The sequence below is a fragment of the Poecilia mexicana genome, unplaced genomic scaffold, assembly GCF_051168715.1.
Source record: "Poecilia mexicana isolate PSO_F unplaced genomic scaffold, ASM5116871v1 scaffold_12, whole genome shotgun sequence".
Lineage (NCBI taxonomy): Eukaryota > Metazoa > Chordata > Actinopteri > Cyprinodontiformes > Poeciliidae > Poecilia > Poecilia mexicana.
The window spans coordinates 5,199,303-5,220,581 of NW_028263381.1; the positions used below are offsets into that span (position 1 = coordinate 5,199,303).

General features: G+C 37.9%; 1 protein-coding gene across 3 annotated transcripts in view; it reads right to left on the bottom strand.

Annotated features, from left to right (window-relative positions):
* The window catches only part of mast4 (microtubule associated serine/threonine kinase family member 4), a 98,900-nt gene that overhangs the window by 55,045 nt on the left and 22,576 nt on the right, over positions 1-21,279 (bottom strand). For all 3 annotated transcript variants that reach the window (XM_088010798.1, XM_014985727.2, XM_014985724.2), the window contains exon 3: positions 17,097-17,230. In XM_088010798.1, the coding sequence (XP_087866924.1) occupies positions 17,097-17,230 (134 nt within the window). The remainder of the gene's footprint in view (positions 1-17,096; positions 17,231-21,279) is intronic.

The following is a 21,279-nucleotide window of genomic DNA, read 5'->3' on the forward strand; positions in this document are numbered from 1 at the left end:
ATAGAAAAAGATGCTTAATAGAAGAATTAGATTTTTACAAAATGTGAACTACCTGAAGCTAAAACTGTGGTAAAACATATTTTAAAACGTTTTTTTTTTTATCTTAATTTACAAAATATATACACTTATTTACAGTTTTGGCTCACTTACTGCTCTGAATATGCTGTTCTTGCAGCAAATTACATTTTTTTGGAATCTATATTTTCCAGTGAAATATTACTGGCCCAATAATCAATTAATCTTGATGAATCCAATTACTTGTTTCAACTGTAGTGGTTACCTTCTGTTTCTCACCTAACACTACTTTATTTTTTAACATTTGAAAAATTATCTATTTTTTACTGTCTACACTTTAACAACTTGATCCATTTTCTGTTATCTGATGAACAAAAAATAAGTTTTTTTTATTTGAAGTTTTATTTACCTTATTTTAACATTTGCATTCATTCTATGAAAAGAGGTATTTAGTTAAGAATGCATTCACAGGGTTGAAGATTTAAATAAAATAGAGTAAATTACCCCTTAATTTAATCAACATTATCTAAAAGCTTATTGAATATCACATACCTGATGCTTATTTGAAGTGAAGGTTAATGAGAAAAGCTAAAGTGGATTCTCTGCATGACTTGCCAGAATCGACTGATTTAAAGCTGCATGATTTCCCCAAATGACGCTGAAAAACAGCAAATGATCTAAACCCAGTTTTATCAACATCAGTGACAACATGAACTGCCTGCCTGAACTTATTTTCCCTTCAGAGTGAAGGATATTGATTTTTGTGCAACCAGCTGATAACTCGGTATAAAGCAGACAGAAGCCCACAGACAGACAATCTGCTCATGAAGTCAGCTCTTACATTTATACGACATGGTTTCTCATCCCTCAACTGGTGCAACTTTTTTACTCTTGCATTGATTGCTCATCATTGAAGCATCCAACAATTACCATCCGGTCGACACAGCGTCCTCAAATTTTCAGTTTTTCAATTAATTTTAAGATTAAGTAATTGGCCATAAAAAAACACAGGTTTTGGCAGGTTATGGGACTGACTGACCCCGCATGGTGTGGAGTAATTTATAAACAGAATAATGAAGAAAAATAAACAGAATAATGAAGAAAAATGTTCCACAAATAGTCAAATTTAGCAAAGAGTCAATGGATAACGAATCCAATTGTTGAAGAATGTGACGTCCTAAACCTGCCCTTCGCAAATGAATAATCCAAATTGTTTTCACTACCTAAAAAAATAAAGATGATGTGAAGTTTTCAAAACCAAACGTGGATGACGCTTCTGGCTTTACTGTCAAAGTGCACATCTGAAACGCTTTTTTATATATATTAAAATGTAATTTTATAGATTTAGAGTTGGAAAGCGCAAGTTTAGAAAATTCTCCCCTCCCCCCAATAGGTTTGCCTGTCAAATCAGCCGTTACTAAAGTATATGATGCATAACATTAATAACATAATAAGAAGGAATATTTTTTTATGAATTACATATTTAAATTCAGTGATCAAGGTCTTAATTTAGATATTAAAAAAATCATGTGTGGGCCTGAGTTGAAGCAGACAGACCTCAGTACTCAATGTGTGACTCAAACACTGAATAATTAGTCAAACTGTTAAGTTGTTTTCCAAATGTTAAGATTTGTTTTTGGCAGAAACAGAATAAACACTGTGGACCAATGTCAAAAGAAAAAATACATTTTTCCACAGCTCTCCAAAATCTCAAACACAGAGACATAACGACAATACAGCATAAAGAGCTTCATTTTATTCACCATTTGTTAAATATGTGTGAACTTGAAGGCTAGCACACTTTATGATAAAATTCTCCTTGCCAATGAGGTTGTGCTGATAAAAACTGAGGGAATTCGTTTTACTTTAGCAGAAAGAGGCATTTGTGTTTTTAAGTGCTCACTGCGGCTGGTTGGCTGAACGTTTGATGGGACAAAATACTAACGAGAGAAGTGATGCACTAATTCAGATGACAGCCGGTGTGAGCAGCTGGAGATGAAAGAGGAACGGGGAAGAGAACAACTAAAAGACATCTATAAACACTTAGCTTGAACATGAGCTAATGCACAGAACCCACACATGTTAAGTCGGGCCAAAAGCAGACACTGATACGGCAATAAAGACACTAACAAGTTCATTAAAATTCTTACAGATTAAACGTTTGCGCTCGTGTTCAGTAACCAATTTGTGTTAACTCATCTCTAGATCTGTAGAAAAGACCAAAAGAAAATAAAAAGAGACAAAGACTTGGCTCCATGCTTGACTTTTCAGATGTAAAAAATACGAGCAGTGGACACACAAGTCAAAAGATTCTGGGCAGATCAGATCAAGACTCTTTCCAAAAGTAAATTAGGCCAGACAAGGGAGGCAGTTCCTGACATCATCACCAGAGGGTGCTGTTGTACACAACTTTAACCCTCATCTGAGAGCATCTATACGTTTCTTCATGCAATTTTAATCAGAAGAAACATCTTCTGGAACATGAAAGGGAACTGTCTTTTTAATTCACACGAGCATAAAAAGGGAGCATGCCTTTAGTCATTGATTTAATTCCAAAATTCATTTGGCTTTGTGAGAATCTGTAGCTTTGTGTTTCCTTAGACACGACATTCATGATTAGTTTTGTTTAATAAAAACAAATAAAATCCATGTTATTCTGACCCCTTTCACAGCCGTACTATGAAATGTTGCTCATCCTGGTAGAAAGTCGCCGCTTATCACACAAGCACTTCAGCAGGAAAGCTGCTCCTCTTCAAACTAAAGAGAGCCATTTCCTTCCACTGACCTCTCCGTTTGTCCTTTTCTTTGCCAGAAGTTTGTCTTTTGTCAGAAGACAAAATGTCACAGCTTTCACTCTCATGTGAATACACCATTTTAATATGTGTATATGAACAAATTTACATAAAGATATAAAAATTTGAAGGTAAAAAGATTGTTGTTATGGTATCACGTTCTGTCACACAGTTGTTCTTTCTCAAGCTGCTCTTGGAGAGGCTGTGCAGTAGCTCTAATCTGAAATACTTTCTTCTTTAATGAGACTGTGTTTGATTGATGCTGAGAATAAAGTAAAATAAAGCAGGAGCTGCTTGTTGGAGCTTCATAATTAAGACAAAGCGTATGCATGGAAGCTTTTTGGTACATAAACCCTAAAACATTTGTGAAATGCCTAACTGTGTCGCAAAAACAGGCACTATGGGAAAATATTGGAAATAGCAGAGCAAAGCTAAAGGTTTAATGTTTTAAGGATCAGTTAAGTCAGACAATTATTAATGTTCTTTATGAATGTGCTTACAGAAAAACAACTAAACACCATATTTTGTGATGACACAATAATGAGTCCAAATCTGAGATCCTTTTGGATCTTAATACGACCTGAGGCTTTTTTTTTTTTTTTAAGAAAACAAGACATATTTGAAAAAAAAATTTCTACGTCCTTCAGATTTCAATAAATTTATCTAGTTTACCTTTTAAATATTTATGACAGAAAATATTTTTATGCCAAATTTTAATTGCAGTTTTATAAAGCAAGAACTTCTGTTTAAGAACAAGGTGGTAAAGCCTAGAAATAATTATTTGTAGTGAATAAATCTCACATTCCCCATTTAACAACAGGAAAATAAACGGCAATAGCAGTTTAATGTTCATCTATTGCATTGTTGGACTTTTATTTATTAATCTAAGCTACAGTAAGCTTTTTAAAAAAATTCACAGTAGGAACATCCTGATCAAGATTTCTTTTTAGACCGAAGTCACTTTAAACGAGACTGTTAGGAATAAAGACATTTTGAATTTTGTCCCAGTCTGAGCTGCTGTAACACAGCTTATTATGGTTTCTTAAACTACATTAAGAAAGCAGCTTTAAATAGCACCCAAACAACAACACAGCTAAAAGAGGCCAGGTTCTATCATTTGTTTCTAAACTTATCAGATTCAACACAAACCGTTGTGTTCTGGATCAAATTCACGTCTTGCTCCATCAATTTATTGATAATTTGACTAATGAAATATTGAATTTGTATTGAGAAAACATACAAACAAATCAACTTTCCTCTGCATACACTAATACTGAGCAGGACAAAGATAAACTGGGAGCCGCAGCCAATACAGTCTCTGTCTCTCTCTGTGAATGACACTGGGCAGGATGTCAAGTATTTACATTGCTTAAAAGTTTTATATAGAAAAATACAATAAAAAATGGTAAAGATTTTTTTTAAATGATGTCAGACTGTTTAAAGGTTAGCACTATGGTTGCAGTGACAAATCACAACAGGAATCAAAAGTTAAATTTGGTCAAAGACTCAGAGCAACCATTTAAACAAGTCCTTGATTGATCACAAGATCATCAGTCTTCAGTTCTTTATTTTCTCAAAAAAAACAAAAACTATTTTAACTAAATATTAGTAATGACGTTCTTTCACCATAAATGCAAACAGCTTGAAAGTAAAAATGTTCATACTACTTCAGTATGAACATAGAATACAATAGAAAAAGACTGAAATGGGAATAAAAAATGGCAGGAGATGCAGATCTATTCTGAAACCACAGAAGTTGCAAAATCATAACATAATGCTTTGACCAACTTTAAATCTTAACATCATTATGTGAAAGCAGTACAGGAGGAAGGTTTGGCGGAAAAAATTGACTTCTGCTGTTTGGTTGTTTCCTCCTGAAGCGGCACCGAGTGAACCCTCCGTTACTGTAAATAGATCCGTCCTCGTAATCTGCTCGACATAAACAAGGTCTGTTAGCAGTGCAGTCATCCCTCGCCTGTCTAGGAATGAATGGAAAACTGCGTCACTGAACCGGCTGCGTTCATTTGACTGGCAAACTAACTTCCGCGTTTCATGGTGAATGTAAAAGTCAGAGCGTGGCAGCTGCCTGACCACAGGAACACACCCGCTGTTTTTGCTCCAACTGATGCAGGTTAGGAAACGCGGAGAAGTGCTGCATGGGAAAAGGCGAAGACAGGGAGAGAGAATGTACACAAAATTACCATGTAGCAGCTTGTAAAATGTAAAGAAAAAAAAAAAAGTGTTTCATTCCCATAAAAAGGTGCTCTCAAAGGGAATACATTAAATATCAGCATTTTTTAGAAAAATTAATATTCAGAGCAACGCTCTGACACTGAAACTAAGAAAATGAATGCCTTCCTGTCTGAACAAGGAGGGGAAAAAAACCCTGAAGTTGAACTTGTTAAATTTATCAGTCAGCATGCAGGCGAGAAAGAGCGGCTCATTGGGAGTTTGTGATTCCAAACACATGCAGTCGTTTGAGCTGAATTTTAAACGGACGTCCCCTTAAAACGTGTTCGTCTCTCTGTGCGTGGCCCCGAGTAGGGTAAGCAAAATTATAAAATCAAGTCCAGTTTATGCTGCAGCAGCCAGAGATTGAAGACTAGGCTGAACAAAATGATTAATGTCTGATGGGGTTCTGATTAAAAATAATAGGGATACTTGCTGTACAATAAAAGCCAATTGGTATTTCAGGACATCCTGTCCGCTCTCTCCACTTTCATGTAATTTGTTTTGTAGATTGATAGCGGCAATAATTTAGTTGTTCCTCTCTCTCTCTCTCTGAGAGCTGCCTTAAACTCAGCTCACATCTTCATCAGGATTACTGACAGCAGGGCAAAAGCCTCACTCTGCACTCAATTATCATCAATTATCATAAAAAGTCAATAAAGCACAAGAAAGGCATCCTCACAAGACACTGTAATCGATCTTGCTACATGAATGGGAGCCCCACACCCCCATCACCCGTAACCCGCCAACAGCTAGCACCAATTAAACGTGAGAAACAATTCCATCTTTTATCTGAAAGTCAATCTGCGGCTGTCTGAACTTTTATTTAAAAATGCTGACAAAGAGTAGAGAGCATCGCACATTGTCAAGAGTCAGCGGCGCTATGCTCAGCTCTTCCAGCAGACTGTCTCACATGCAGGACACACACGCAGTGCTGCAACTGTGGAGTATTGATACTGAGGAAAAGTCTGAACTGTGCCGCGATGAAAGGAGAAGCCGCTGCGGATCGATACAGCTGTTTTACGTCCTACCTGTAGCCCTCGCCTCCTCAGAATGCTCGACTCGTCCATGGCACGGATCCCCGACTCAACATGCTTCCCTACCGGTGCATATCCACACCGCGCTGCCTCGCTCCAACCTCCTGCTCCCTCCCTCCCTCTCTCCTCTCCTCCCCTCCCCTTCCCTTCCTCGGGCTAAATCTGATTTTAGCAGCTGCTAAACACCTCCGTCTGAAGTTATCTGATTGGAGCGGCTCAGTCAGCTGACACCTCCTCTTGTTCCTTTCCTCTGTAACTTCAGGAATGAAAGAGGACAGACATGAAGCCAGGAAGAGAGAAAGAGAGAGACACAGAGAGGCAGAGAGAGAGAGAGAAGATAGGCAGTTCTAATTTAGCATGGTAAGAGGAAGGGGATGAATAGGAGGTGCAGTGGTGGAGGGGGAAGCCCCAAGACTCATTTCTGCCACCAGCCACACTTTTTTAGTCACCCCTGATGACCATGACAATGAAAGGATATCCTTCCCCAGCATTGTTTCTGCTCCAGACTGAAGAGCGAGCGTGGCATCCTGTCTGCAGCGGCCCCCGTCCTTACTGCAGTCACATTGAACCGCCGTGAGAGCACACCTGAAGGTTAGGCCCGTGACAGGAACACGATGGCTGACATTAGAGAAGGCATTAAAAGTGAAGGGAAAAGGGCAGAGAAAGAAGTGCTGTCTTGTGCTTCCAGTGGAAAACAGTTTGGCTTTTGCACTTGCTGTAAAAATAAAATGGAAGCTCGCAAGCATGAGGCGAGTAATCTGGACCACTTTAATTTTGTTCAGATTTTCTAATTCCCAGGTGTGTAGATTTGACAGCTAATTGGATTGAAGCAGTGACTTTATAAGGTATACATGTTCAGTTGATTAACACAAACGGAGGATTGTTGCATCACGCATCAGCAACTTGATGCATTTAGATGTGGTAAAGACGACTGGCTGTGGTTCAAGCCAAACTCGAGAACCAAACAGAGGGACGAGATTTAAAGCTGCAGTAGAGAGTTCTGAGAAAACCGTGGACTTCACCTAAAAAATTTCAACAATCACACCTTACAGGATCCTCCCAACAGCAAAGCTTGCCAAGAACTCGATAAATCATCTGTTTTCTTGCAGCGTGAGGCCGTTTCTCCACTATTAGAAACACCTGCAATCTTGAGATTTTGAAAAGGTTGCCTGATAATTTCAGATTCAGTATTCAGAATGAACTAAAGCTCGGATCCATCCTGCTTTGCATCTACATGAAGGAAGAGTCAAGAAATTTCTGAAGGCAAAAAGATTCAACCAGGAACACATTAGGAATACTTAAACCGGCCGCTGAGTGTCTAATGAAGGTTGGTGTGGCTCAAAGAGATAAATGCCTTATAGCAACGCAAGCACAAAAGATTTACCTGAATAGAACGTCAAATTGTAAAAGGTCAAATGCAGCATTTTTAAAACGACTAAGAAATTGAGGGGTGAAATTGGAAACATTATTCCATTTGTTATAAATAGTTAAAAGGGTTGCAGAAAGCTGTTTAGGGGGAAAAAAAGACCTATTATTTCTCAGCGCTGTTATATCCAAGAACTGCAGCCCACCTGGAGTACCAAGAAGTGCGACACAGTAAGTGCATGGTTACGGAGAGAAAGGCTGAAACCCGACCAACCACTGAAAAGGACATTAAAGAGCAAGAGAATAATAATCTAAAGAGATTTTTAAAGGTTTTATCAGGGATTTATGAAGAAACTGACTGACTCCATAAGTTAAATCAATGATCGAATTGTAAATGGAGTTATTTTACTTCAATAACTTATTTAAAAGAAGTGTCATGGAAAAGTATTTGTTCACTTACCAACATAATTGGTCTGCACAGCAACAGTTGCCCAATAACAAATATTCACCTAAAACGGGCAAAACTTCACTTTTGTTTGAGTTATTCAGATTTAATTAGATCTTAGAATGATAGATTCTATAATAATAATAATAATAATAATAATAATAAAACGAATCGTCAAAACTGTAAATTAATTCAACTTTATCTAATAACTGTGCTCACATTTCAAAATGGAGACCAGTCTGTACACAGGACGTGCGTCCAGTATTCCCAGTCACCCAACCCTGAGGCATTGCCATATTGCCATAATGGAATCAACCAGCATAACCTGTTATATACACATACATAACCACATATCCAGTGTCAATTTCCAACAATTTCATGCCCTGCTGCAGCTCCACAAGGCTGAGTTTTCAGGAGCCACAGACCTTCCCAGTAAATCTGCATCTCCACACCATCCTGGGTTATTAGCACTTGTAAAATAAGTTGCTTCACTGTGCGCTGGTTCCAGTCCTATCCTGCAATTTCACATTCTGTCTCAGTCTCTGTTTTCATTGCCCCAGCCTCCTCCTCCACCCCCAACCTCTCACTCATTTCCATTCACCGTGCTCCTGCTCTGTGAATATTAAGTGGGCCCCTTCCTTTCTCCCACCAAGCTCCAATGATTTCTCTTCTAGCGAGTACAGCAGCCGCCAGAACTGGTGCGCCGTGTTGTCTGGCAGGTGACCACCACATCAACTTTTCTCATTTCCAGTTGTGTTCGACAGGAAGCTGGAGGAGTGTCTTTGCAGTCGGAGCGACGGCCATTTGTGCCGCTGGGCTGATAAGAGAGCCGAGGTCTGTTTATTTGAATAAACTCCTGAAGGCCTCAGACGAGGATTACAGTAGTCAACTTTTTCAGCTTTAACAATACCTTCCAGATTACCTGAGGGGAACAAAAAATCCTGTTATGTTCAACAGGCAAGTCTTGAGCTACAGCTGTGTCCAACTCACTGGCTGCTTAAAGGAACAATTAGAAAAAATCCACGTTGGACTCAAAATTAAGATTATTAGCTACAGAAAGACAAGGGGATGGGTCTTGTCTTTTTGGACTCCAACAAACATGAAAATCTACAATACTCATAATTACTACTTCACTAATATTAAAACAATTACTCATTTAGTAATAATGACTGCTGTGCATTTACCAAATAACTACTGCAGATATTCACAAACCTTTTTTCCACCCAATTTGCTGAACGTTCATCAGATACACGTCAACTAGTTTGAAATTCAAATCCTCTTTTTATCTTTACTACCAACTAAAAACATGAACACTGAACAATTATCCATCCCAGAGCCCTGCAGTCAGTCAGTAAATTAGAAAATACATCCTGATGAGTCTTGTTTGTCAGATTAATTAAAAGTACTTTTTGAAAATAACCCACAAGTAGGTACTTAACATACTTTCCAGTAAAACCCACATTTGTTTCTAAAATGTTTTTATTTTTTTTACTTTGGTCTGATGTAATATTCTAATTTAAAGTACCATGTTTTGTTTAGTTGTAAGTGAACATTTATAATTCTTGTATGTACTTTGTCTATATAATGTGTCTCACTTGGTGATAGTTTCTAAAAGAAATGGGCTTTTCAATAACATTATAATTTTATTCGAATTCATCATGAACAAAACTCCTTGACAGCTAATTATGTAGCACATTAGTAATGTAAAATGATTAATAATTAAATTAATGCACATAATATGTTAAATGAAATCTACAAATAGTAAAACACTAAGACAGATCTATAGATTGAATTGTACAATAAAGTGATTAGAGCAATGCAACGTGCATTCTGCTCTGAATAACTTCAGAGCAGAATCTTTGCATTAGTGTCATGTCTCTGACAAAAAATACAATATTGTTTACAAAATTACAAAAACTAAACAATTGCAAAGTAAAATTGCTTTGAGTTTCTGGGCCAGCATCAGGCTAGACATCAGGGCAAAAGGGAGGGAAACATCAGGGACACATCCAGGTCTCCTTTCCTCCTGCCAATTGAGCAGCTCAGGTCGTTTCAACAGTGTTTGGAGAGAAAAAAAGGTAAAGTCAAAGCTGGCACTGAAAGCATGCAGAGAGTGCTGATTGAGTGACCTGCAGCCTCTGCTTTGCTTGAGCTTATCAGACCGAAAGGTGACCTGCAGATGTAAGAAAGGCAGAGGAGGGGAACGACCTGCGAGGGAAACATTAAGGGGAGAAAGAGTCAATTCCCTCCATACAAAGCAGTAAAAAACTGTATCAGCCAGAAGCCTAAGAAGAAAATCAAGGCATGATAAACCCTGCAGGGCCAACCTCCCCTATGGATAGGGCCAATCTTTCCACCTTGACAACAAGCAAAAATATTGTAACCGAGAGCAACCAATAGCTGCAACGTGGGTCCTCTCTATTTTCAGTTTAAATAAACTGGTGTAGCAACTGTAAATGTTTGCATTGAATTGATGAATTAGGTCTTCATCAGTCCACTTGGGAAATCCAGCATGTTCTCTCGTTATGCTTTAAAGAAGCGGCCACACTGCAAAGAACGGTGCCACTTTTGAATCACACCAGAGAGGAAATGATATCTCAAACAGAGCAGATGGCACGGCTGAGTGTCGAAGCGAAACTACTTCGTCTACTCTCTGACGGTTTCGCATTTACATCCCACGCAGATGTTTACAGGTAAAAAAAAAAAAACAAAAAACCCTGCCGTGTTCGTGTTTTGGGGGAAGTATGACATCAATTTCCAAACATGGACTTTGGAAAATACAAACAGCAGAGGGGAGGGAGAGGAAAATGAAAGAAACAGAGCAGATGAACGAATTACAATCTCTTAATGTGATAAGCAAGAATTTCTTTTTCATAATGTTTGTCAAGAATGACTTAAAATCTCTCCTAACTGAATAAAACTCCTTGCAGCGACAGAGTAGATGTATCTGTTTTGAAAAGTCATTCATCTTATATTTCCTAAGCTTTCTTTGTCCCTCATCTACTTCATGGCTTTCGTGAGGATGAATGTGAGGGCATAATGGCCAGCATGAACAAAAAGAGAAATTAATAATGTAGGCTCTGCACCAGTTTATGAAAAAGAAGATATGAACATTAGTTTAAAGCGGTGACCAGTCTTTAAACAAAACAAAAAAAAAAAAAGAAAAAAGAAAAATCTGTGAAAGATTAAAATCTTTCCACCGTCTTCAAAGAAGTCGGACTCTAGTCAGGTTTATGTTGTGTTAATTTACATGTTATACTCTAAGTAAAGGAGGAGGTAGTTTACCCTCTTGAGGAAAGAAATAAATTAAAGTTCAGGAGTTCATTATGCCGTAACAAGCGCAGCACACTGCACAATGCCCACGCAGCTTGCTCCGCTCCCATCAATCACACATCTCAGATTTGCACTTGACTCACCCTGCGGCTACAACAAGCGACAAAAAGGAGCTGGAAGATGCTAAGCAAAAGCTAAAAATGGGAGAAATTACACCAATTGACCAATTCACCTAAAAACAAAAACAATGTTTGTTTTTTTTATAATATGTTTGTTTATAAAAACAAACGTATTATATTCGACAGTATAATATGTCGAGTTTACTTAGAGCTCAGGTCTATATTTCCAGTTAATGAGTCGGACTGGATCAGGCTCGGGGTGGATTGGACTTTTTAGACCCGATCTAAACTCTGGACTGTACGAGTTGTGGGACAGAGAGAGAAAGAAAGGTGAGCTACTGAAAAAGGTGAAAAAGACAAACAGAAAAAACGTAGATGGACAGACTAGCAGATGGACAATTCAAACCAATGGGTTTATGCTGACAGATGGTAAATGAGTGGATGGATGAATGGGCAAACAGAAAAAGAGAAAGCTTGATGGTCAAACAGGTGGATGATGGACGAATAGACAGACTGACAGAGGACTGGATGGATGCAGCTTTCAGAACATGGAATATTAAAATGTGGGATTTTTGTTTTCCTCATTCAGATCAACAAACGGGAACAGAAATGCTCAAAACCCCTGGAGGTCTGTAAAATGCTTTTCTATCATCCTGGTCGACTGAACGGTGCTCATTAGCCAACTCAGGCCAACAACACAGGGAAACTCTAGAGCTGCTGTTTCCTTCCTTTAAAATGAGTCTCGCATGTAAATACATTTATATAATATAGTTTGGTGCTAAAAGCCTTCCGCTTCATTTCTGGAGCTTCCAGTTACTAACTGGACATCTTGTCCTCCAAAATAAATTAAACTGTGTTTGATTATCAATCATTGCAAAGTACAAAAACATCCAGCACTAAACTATAAGCCCTAAACTGCTGAATAAAAACAAGCAGATCGATCTTTAAGCTCCGATACGCCATCATAAGCAGCCCTGCAGATAGTTTACACACCTCCAGAAAATATCTTCATCCACTGGTTTTATTTTCTTAACACTGTGACAACACTTGCTTATGTGTTGCCACAAGGTTTTTTTTTTTTGTCTTTTCAACAAGAAATTGCTGTGACCACCATGAAATCAGCAAAGGACATCACAGAGTGGCAATTACCAGGGAAAATGAGAGTCCACAAAAGCACGGCATCAGGATTATGACAATCTTATCTCCATATCATGCCAGGAGTGAATTATTGATTTTCTGCCAGAGAGCATCACGGTCAAGAGGCCGGTGCCATGCCTGTGACAGAGCAACGAACACCCAGGGGCATGATGAGGGAGCGCAGAGGAGGCGAGAAGGCAATAACGGGGGTCCAAGGTAAAGCAACGCAGGCAGAGGAGAAAGCTGAAAAGGTATTGGAAACAGGGCAGAAAAACACATTCAATTCCAAGTTTCACCTTTTATTTTATATTCCTGGTGCCTGATTTGGTACTTCTTGTATATTCCATGTTATATCCTCCTTTTTTTAGATGGTTGAATGTAACAACCATTTGTTTTAAAATCCTGCGCCTCCATTTGAGGTTTGACTGCAAGTATTTTAATGATGTGATCCCACCATGTCCCTTACTCCCCCTGAGGTTTAACAGGAAGTCAGCTCGTGTCACCCGCTATTTGCCTTCGGGCGAGGCCTGTCACACTTTAACAGGAACCTTTTTACAAGGCAGCCAAATAAAACTAATAAGAAGAAAAAAATTACCATTTGTACAGCATTTTTCTTTGATGATTTAAGGGCCTCGACTAGTTAATTGCCCGATATAAGGCCAAAACTGATGTTTTTAATGAGGAAAAGGCAATTACATTTTTAGCTGCAATAATAAGAATGGAAATGAATCATCAGCCAAGGTGAAAATGGTTTCTGTTCGTCTTTCAGTGAGACGGACAAGGAAAAAAAAAGAAAGTCAACTTGGGAGAATTTAAAACTTTGAAGAACATATTGAAAGAAAATTTTAGGCTGTGTGTGTCTTAGCAAGTCAAAGATAATTTTTTTTTAAAAAAAGGAAAAGATTTAGATCGCTGTTCCTGGTGTGGTTTAAATTTATTATTCTCAAAACATTAAAATAATGATAAAAAATTTAGAAAAATAAACTGCCTTTAAAATAAATAAATAAATAAATCAGTATGGTCCATTATAACCTAAGCAAAACTCCCCAAAATCTAAAGTCTAGGTGTGATAAATCTCTTAGGACCAGGATTTCCAATGAATTTTTGAAGAGGGTTTCATTAGTAAAATATGTCACTGAAAATTGTGATGAAAATCTTAAGATTGAAAGTTAGGAGATGTAGAGCCACAGAAATCTGAATTAGTTGTCGGCATTAAGGAAGGAAACTAATATATTGCTAGCAAGCAGGGTATATACACAAAACCAATCAATTACGTATCCAAGCCGCTATACTGAAAAAATTGAAACAACGGTGACAATTGCAGTTCAATATATTGTGCAGCTCCATTTCTGAATGTGCTGTAAGCATTGTTTGACTTGGCAACCTCATGCCTGCGTGCTGGCAGCCCCTCCACTCAGTCATTTTCAGTGACTAGATTGCTGTGCTTCCGAGTCTCATAACCATCAGCATGACAGATGCTGTTCTGTCAGTGTAATTCACAGGCATCATCTTGGCTTAATTAGGGCCCCTGTTAATGATGGTGTTGTGATACGTTTTCAGAAAACCCATCTCCTCCCAAAACAGAAAAACTCATTTTCAAACTGATGATCAAAACTCTTAGAAAAAGAAAGGAACAGCAAGATTTTGCTATTAAGGAGCTGAAGCATCTGTGGCTTTTGTTTTACTCATCTTTCCTAAGCTTTGTGGGAAGCAGTGGAAAACAGACCACCTTAAAGTAATGTGTAATTGGACAAACAATGCACGGTGTTCAAAGTCAGGCAAAAATATGTGTAGGAGTCTGAAGCAGGGTTAGGAAATAAAATAAGACTGTAAGCTTTAAACATTTTCACATGTTCAATCCATCTGAAAAAGAATGAATCAACGAGGCACCAAAGAGGATAAATTTAACTTTTGAGGAGCTGCAGAGGTTTACAGCTCAGGTTGAAAGAATTTGTTGACTAATTGTAATGCACTCTACAAATTTGTCCTTTTTGGAAATACACAGGAAGAACATCATGTACTGCACAGTATGACTCTGGAAGAAAACCTGCTAAAAGCCACAAAAGACGTCTGACTGGGCCAACAGAGCAGCTACTCTAAAAACACAGCCAGAGCTACAATGGAAACTAGAATTTCTTACAACTCAAATTTGTATTAGCAAGGAAAAACCGAGTCGTTTAGGAAGTGAGCTATTTGAGAGGTTCTCACAGTTTGTGCTCCATTATGTTTACAACAAAAGAAAACAAAAAAAAAACTAAAACCTTATGTGTTTGCTTACACTTTAAACAGAGGTGCAATACAAAATAGTAGTGGTGTGCCGTTTCACCTCTGAAACGGAATGGAATATAAGCTTATGAGGAACAATCTGAGGTGTGAGTGTACATGGGTAAAATATGCACGACTACGTCACCCAAAATGCACATCAATACTAAGTGTCAACAAAGTCTGTATAGACCCAAATAAGCTCTAAAGTGCAGTCCTGCTACAGAATCAAACAGAGAATGAACCTTCCTACATTTAGTCGTTTCCATTTTTACAGCTTTTACTTAATTACCAACATTAAAATGACTTACAACAAATGCAACAACCAACCACTGCCGACTGATTCATGCATGGAAAAACAACAACAAAAACAATATACTTTTCAATCACGTCTCAGCCTCGCCTTGGCAAGAGAAGGCAGAATGCATTTGGCCACAGGCTCTCATATCTCTCCCGCTGAGCTGTCCTTATCTGGTGAGCAGCGACCTTCCTGTGGTGGTTGTCAGATTAATCATCATCTAAGAGGATCAGTCAAGAAACACAATAAAACAAATCTCACAATTCTGGCAAAGTCAATGATGTTAAGGATTCTCTCAGGTTGTCGAGCTGTAAGACCCAAATTAAATCAATGCATGAGCTGCAGGACAATTACGTTACAGGGAATGATGTGATCACTCACACAGCAGGGCCAAAATAACCAAGGGGGCTTTATATTGTGCCTGGTACAAGAAAGGGAGCTTAACTACCTGAGGATTAAGGGGAAAAGCACCAGCGCCCCCATGTGTGCAGAAATATTTTACACATACTGAACCTAACTTTTTTTAATACTGATAAACCTGATCAAAGTGACCTATACATATATGAGTGTTTTGTTTGTGCAAACATCCAAATATAAAGTTTTTTTTATGAATTCTGTAAATAAATATTTTCCTCTCAGTTCAGGTTGCAGTGGCTTTTCTCATGCTTACATTGCAGAGGGTCTCGGTGTCATACCCACAGTTCTTCTAAAAGCCGCCTCAAACATACGTGTGGACACACAGACATGAGCTTCACATGCTTTATTAAATTAACCTTTTCTCAAAGTGATATAGAGCACACACACGGGAATGACTCTCAGCCTAACGTCATTAGGCTGGCCTCTGAATTTGATTGTATCTCACTGCTCAGACAATAAGATCACGACAGCACACTGTGCACCGCTGTGGGACGACAAAGCAGAGCATGAACACAGTGAAGGTCATTTTTGTCCTGTGGTTAAAGGAGGGTTGAAGTAACATGTCTGAAGGAGTTCTTCAGTATTTTCTTTTAGACATGCCTTGATCGAGAACGCTGCTGCTCACGTTCTCACCCAAAACAGGAAGATGAAGCACGTCACCCCATTTTTAAAGTCCTTAAACTGGCTCCCTGTAGCTCAGAAAATACAGTTTAAAATATTTAGCACTGAACGGTTTGGCACCAAAATACGTTAAAAACTTGCTTTCGTTGTATCGACCTTCCAAACCGCTCTGGTCTGCTGGTTCTGGTCTACCTTCAATCCCCAGAACCAAACATGGAGGAATAGCATTCAGTTTTTATGTCGCACTTCTGAGAAGTTTCTTTACATCAAGGCTAAAAATCCATCTGCTGCTTTGTTAATAAGTGAAATATAAATCAATTCTAGCCTTGATTACAACTTTTCATTACTTCTGTCTTTATTCCACTACTATAATGCATATAATGTTTTTGTTGTTCACTACATTTTGTTTTTTTTTTCTCATGTGAAGCACTCTGAACTGCTTTGCTGCTGAAATGTGCTAAGCAAATAAACTTGAATTCACATTTTGAACCAGTGCAGTCAATGAGAAAGCCATGAACTAAACATAGCATTTCTGGCCATTACGCCACAGGTTAGGAGCAATAAATAAAACTAAAAATAAAATTGGGATCACAGAGGCTGTTCTCACTATACTGGATTTAAAGCACAGACCATAAAAACTGTACTTGATACCATGTACAACGAGCCTTGCTTAAAATCGCAACACTTAATTAAATGTTGGATATAATTTTCTTATTTTTATTGAGTAAAATCACTCTATTAAGAACTTTTCTCAAATAAATAGTGAAATATCCCATGAGTAGACTGTATAAATGCATTCTGGGTACATATTATACATTTGAACCAAGGACTTAAAACAGAAAGAGTTTGATCCAATTTCACCTCGACCAGTGAGGAAAAAAGGTACATGTCTTTTTATTCGACTGCATGCGTTTTATAATTACTAGCAATTTATGTGGAAGCTTTGGTGAAATATAGATTTTGATAATCGTTCCATATAAACAATTGCTGGTTTGTGAGATCACAATCTGCTCAAATAAAGCAGAGTTTGGTTTGAACGAAACATTAAGGCCAGCAGGATATTAAGCAGAAATAGCGATCACTCACCGCGCTGGAGGTGAGTGACGGGTCCGACTTTCCAAGGTTCAGGGATCGCATGCGGACCAGATTAGAGGTCTCGGATGATGACTGCAGCATCGTCTGTGTCTGGTGAAGGCTGGGGGGCAGCAACAGGTACTTTCCTGCAAAAACATTTTTAAAAAAGGCAGATAAATCATCTGAAAGGCTGCTTTAATGCATCAGATTTTCTTTGAACAGTTCTTTGAGAACTTAAATATGACACAGAGTAATTTTTTGTCAATTGCAAAACTGTGTAGAGGTCCTGATATGATTTTTTTTCTTATCCTCTGTGTTATGGAAGACACCTGATGGTTCTCAGAGAAGTACTGTACTTTAGAAACCACCAGATGAAATGCACACAAAAAAAACTCCACAAAGAACAAGCAATTCACCAGGATTAACATTTTAGTTCTGTACCGGTTTATTCGTACCACACAAGTCTTAAATTACAGTGAGAGTTTAAACCCTGAATACACCTTTTATAGCAGTTTGAACTTGACTTGTGTTTTCAAATGCCACCTGCAGCAAAAGAGACAGAAATCCTTCAACAGTTTTGCATTTCGTAATAACCTTTATCAAGTGCAGGTCAAAGGATGTCCTACGACATGAGAAAATCCCTGCTGTCAGCTCCTGTTAGGCACGTTAAGATAAACCCTATTACTTTGTGCAAACAGGAAGTAAAATGGTTAAATTAGGCCAGGGGAGAGTAAGCTTATTAAGAGCTCACAACCTAAACTACATAATCCCACAATAGAGATATCCTAGTCCAAGAAGGAAAATGGGCCTAAAAAAATAAAAACATTAGTTCACTCAATGTTACTTTTTGAAAAGCAGCATTTAATCAATTTCTGTGTCTTGCAGCTAGATGGCAGTAGAAGCTGTTTAGTCTACTCCATCCATTATCAGTGCCTCCTCTTATCACTGAGCTTCAGTACACCAAGATAAAGGATGGCAAACTGAAAATGACCTCTGCAAACAAATCACACCATAATTCAATGAATCACTGAGTCGCCATAAATACTTTTTATCATTCTGAACATTTTAGATTTATTCTACCATCAGGGAAAAAACAACAAGCTGCTGCTGGGTGTTTTTTTCCTCCAATAAAAAAAACTAACAAAACAAAGGAAGGGAGTCTGAGCTCTAAACTGCAAGAGGATATCTCCAGTTCATTCAGCCTGAGGCAAGTATCTATTTTTATCAGGTGATATGATGAGCTGCAGAAGGTATGTTTGAAGTTCACTGTCCTGCTGACAAGATTTATTAAATCACTGAATGCAGGGCTTGATTTACAGGTGGACTTTTAATCCACAGCTTTCTCAGAAACGCTCAGGAAATATTTTCAAATGTCTGCAGATCAAATATTGACTTGGAAAAAGAAGTCCCACGCATTTGAAATTTGATGCATATTTTAATGCTTCCTTAAGGCCAAAAGGTTGCTGGTTTGGGGTAATAAATCAACTTAAACTTCATCTGCAGCACTCAGACATAATCAGCATCAATGGTAACAATGAAACAAACCTTAAAGTAAATTCAGAAGCAAAGTCTTGCAGGATTTTGTTCGTCTTTAACGGTGATCTTCAAAAGCTTAACCCGTTTGAGATTTTGCTGTATTTTTCCTTGCTGAATTTTTTGGGACACTGTTTGAGCTCCATACAAATTTTGACGTAGGATGTAGATACCAGCAAAAGTTGTGTTTTCAAAGAGAGAGAGAAAAAAATGTTCAAATTAAAATAAACTAGAATAAATCATCAGCTGGAAACTGCAAGCAATTAACAGGCAGAATAAAGGTAACAAATATGAAGGTTCATGTATTTTGCGGTTTTCATTGGATAAAATATTCTTTTAGCCCAGGATAAAGTCTGACAGACTGAAAATCATATCTTGAAGCTTTAATGCCATGCCAATAATGGCAAATATAAACAAAAATATATATTTTTTGAGTTGAAAAAATCAAGTTGCCAAGCATAAAACACCAAAATATGAACTAAAACATAACTCTGAAACCATTGTCTGTTCTCTCTCATCTTCCTCAGTCTCTCTATGATCAATGATTTAAACCCAGGAAAATTAAAGTGTGAACAGACAGGATGAGAAGGGAAAAGTGAGGCCTTTCCTTCCTTACTGGCAAATGTTTTCCCTCACGACGGCCCTTCACATCCCGGCATAACGGAAACCATCACAAATAACTCAACACTTGGAAAGGTGTGTATCAGCACTTACGGGTAAATGGGTCAGGCTGGATTTCAAAATAGACATTTATGAGAATGTCAGATCCCAACTTTGAGTCAACTGCGTTTAGACTTCATCTTGCAAAAAATCTATCTAAAATGTGTCTCCATTCACAACAAGTCAATTAAGGGTGGTTCCCATTTCACTGAAATGGCCTTAATTTCCCTTCAACCTTTAGGGAAATTAAGTCACAAAGCTCACAGTTTAGGTTTTTGTAAAAAAAAAAAAAAAAAAAAAAAACATTAACAGTTGTTTTCCTCCTTTGACGCCACACAGTCAGAAGAACATTACTTAATGTTTGCTGACCTTTCTGGTGAATAAGTGAATAATCCAGCTCTTTAATTTACACTTAGCCCTCAGTGTTGTGTCTGCTGGATGTGAAAATTAGCTGCAGAAGTCAAAAACAGAAAAAATCCAGTCTATGATCAGAAGGAAAGACATTCATCATGTTTTAACTGCACAACTAAAACTGACTAACTGGCTCCAGGTTTGTTTATATATCCTGTTTTTTCTAGACCAGCTACTAAAGGTTAATGCATTTATTCAAAGCTGCACAGGTTTTATTAACTGAAAGGTTAACATTTTCATCAGCAAGGTGAAGCTTTCTCTAAATAGCTCAGAAATCAGGCTTTTAAAGCCACATTTTACACAGAGCCTGAGTTGCTCTAATTTACTGCAATATGCAAACAAAACAGGCAGACTGAACAAAGGAGACATTTACTGGTTTGCGTTTTAAAGGAGAATTTATTTTTAAGACCAAAACCTGGGTTTGAGAAGAAAAATGTAACTTGTGATCAGTTGTTTTTAATCCGACTGTCTACGTTGATTTTAAAGAAAATGCTGAATATGTTTGTGCATTCTGGTTGTTGTAACTTGGTGCATCAAGACCAAAAGTAGATTAATTGTCATTTTCCTGATTAAATACAGACTGAATAAGTAGATTTTTTTAAAAAAATCAGTTTTTAAAGTTTATTGGACATCAAATAGTATTTGGATTTTTTCAGGATTATTGTCTAGTCTTTGTTTTTTACCAGCTTTTCTTAAACTTGTTGCTAAACTTCTGCTTGCTTTGGAGAAATTAAAGATGCAAGAACAAAAGCCCAGCCAGTCGATTTTGTATTTTCTTTCTGTCCACACAGTCAGTGCCGGCTCCCTTCTTGCACACTAATCCACCATGATGAACAGCCTGTTAGTGGTGCGGCCGCCCTCACCGACTGACCGAGGAGTCATTCAGCTCATTCACTGAGTTTGACATCACAAACTGAGCATGAAAGCCACACACCAGAACCAAACACACCAGAAAGCCGCTCAGCAGCAAGAGGCCAGAGAGAAACATTGGATAATATTAATACGAGAAGTACAAATCCAGGTCAGTTTTATACTTTTCAAATCTATGACCAAGTCACTTACTATTCTAAGGCTTTGCTTTTTTCCTCTATTAACTTTCCAGTTTTCTAAAACATAAAAATTTGTCTGTACAAAAACTGCAGATGTGCAAACGGTTACGTTAAAATGCTCATTTTACAGGAGAATTTTTATTTTTTTAAGGTGCATAGTGCATTTATTTCCCCCAACAATGAGAATCAATAAGTGATATTGATGATGGAATCTGTATTGCTAAATACTCATCAAGTCCCATTCCTAGTTGATAGGGTTGATTAATAAAGATTCCTCATCGAACTGGACGACAACACTAGCAGAAGAGTTTAGTTAGTCACCGTTTAAATATTTGCATGGCAGGATTTTGGTTGCCTGATAGAAAAGTATACAAAATAAAAATCAGCAAAATTTTACTGATTTAGTTCTTTACTAAGTGATTTAGTTCTTTAGTGATTTAGTTCACTCTTTGTTTTCCCCATAATACTGCTGAAAATCTTGTCCCAGCTCGTTTTTATGAACCCGGTTTCGTGCATCGTTTCGCCCTGTGAGCTGCTAGTTT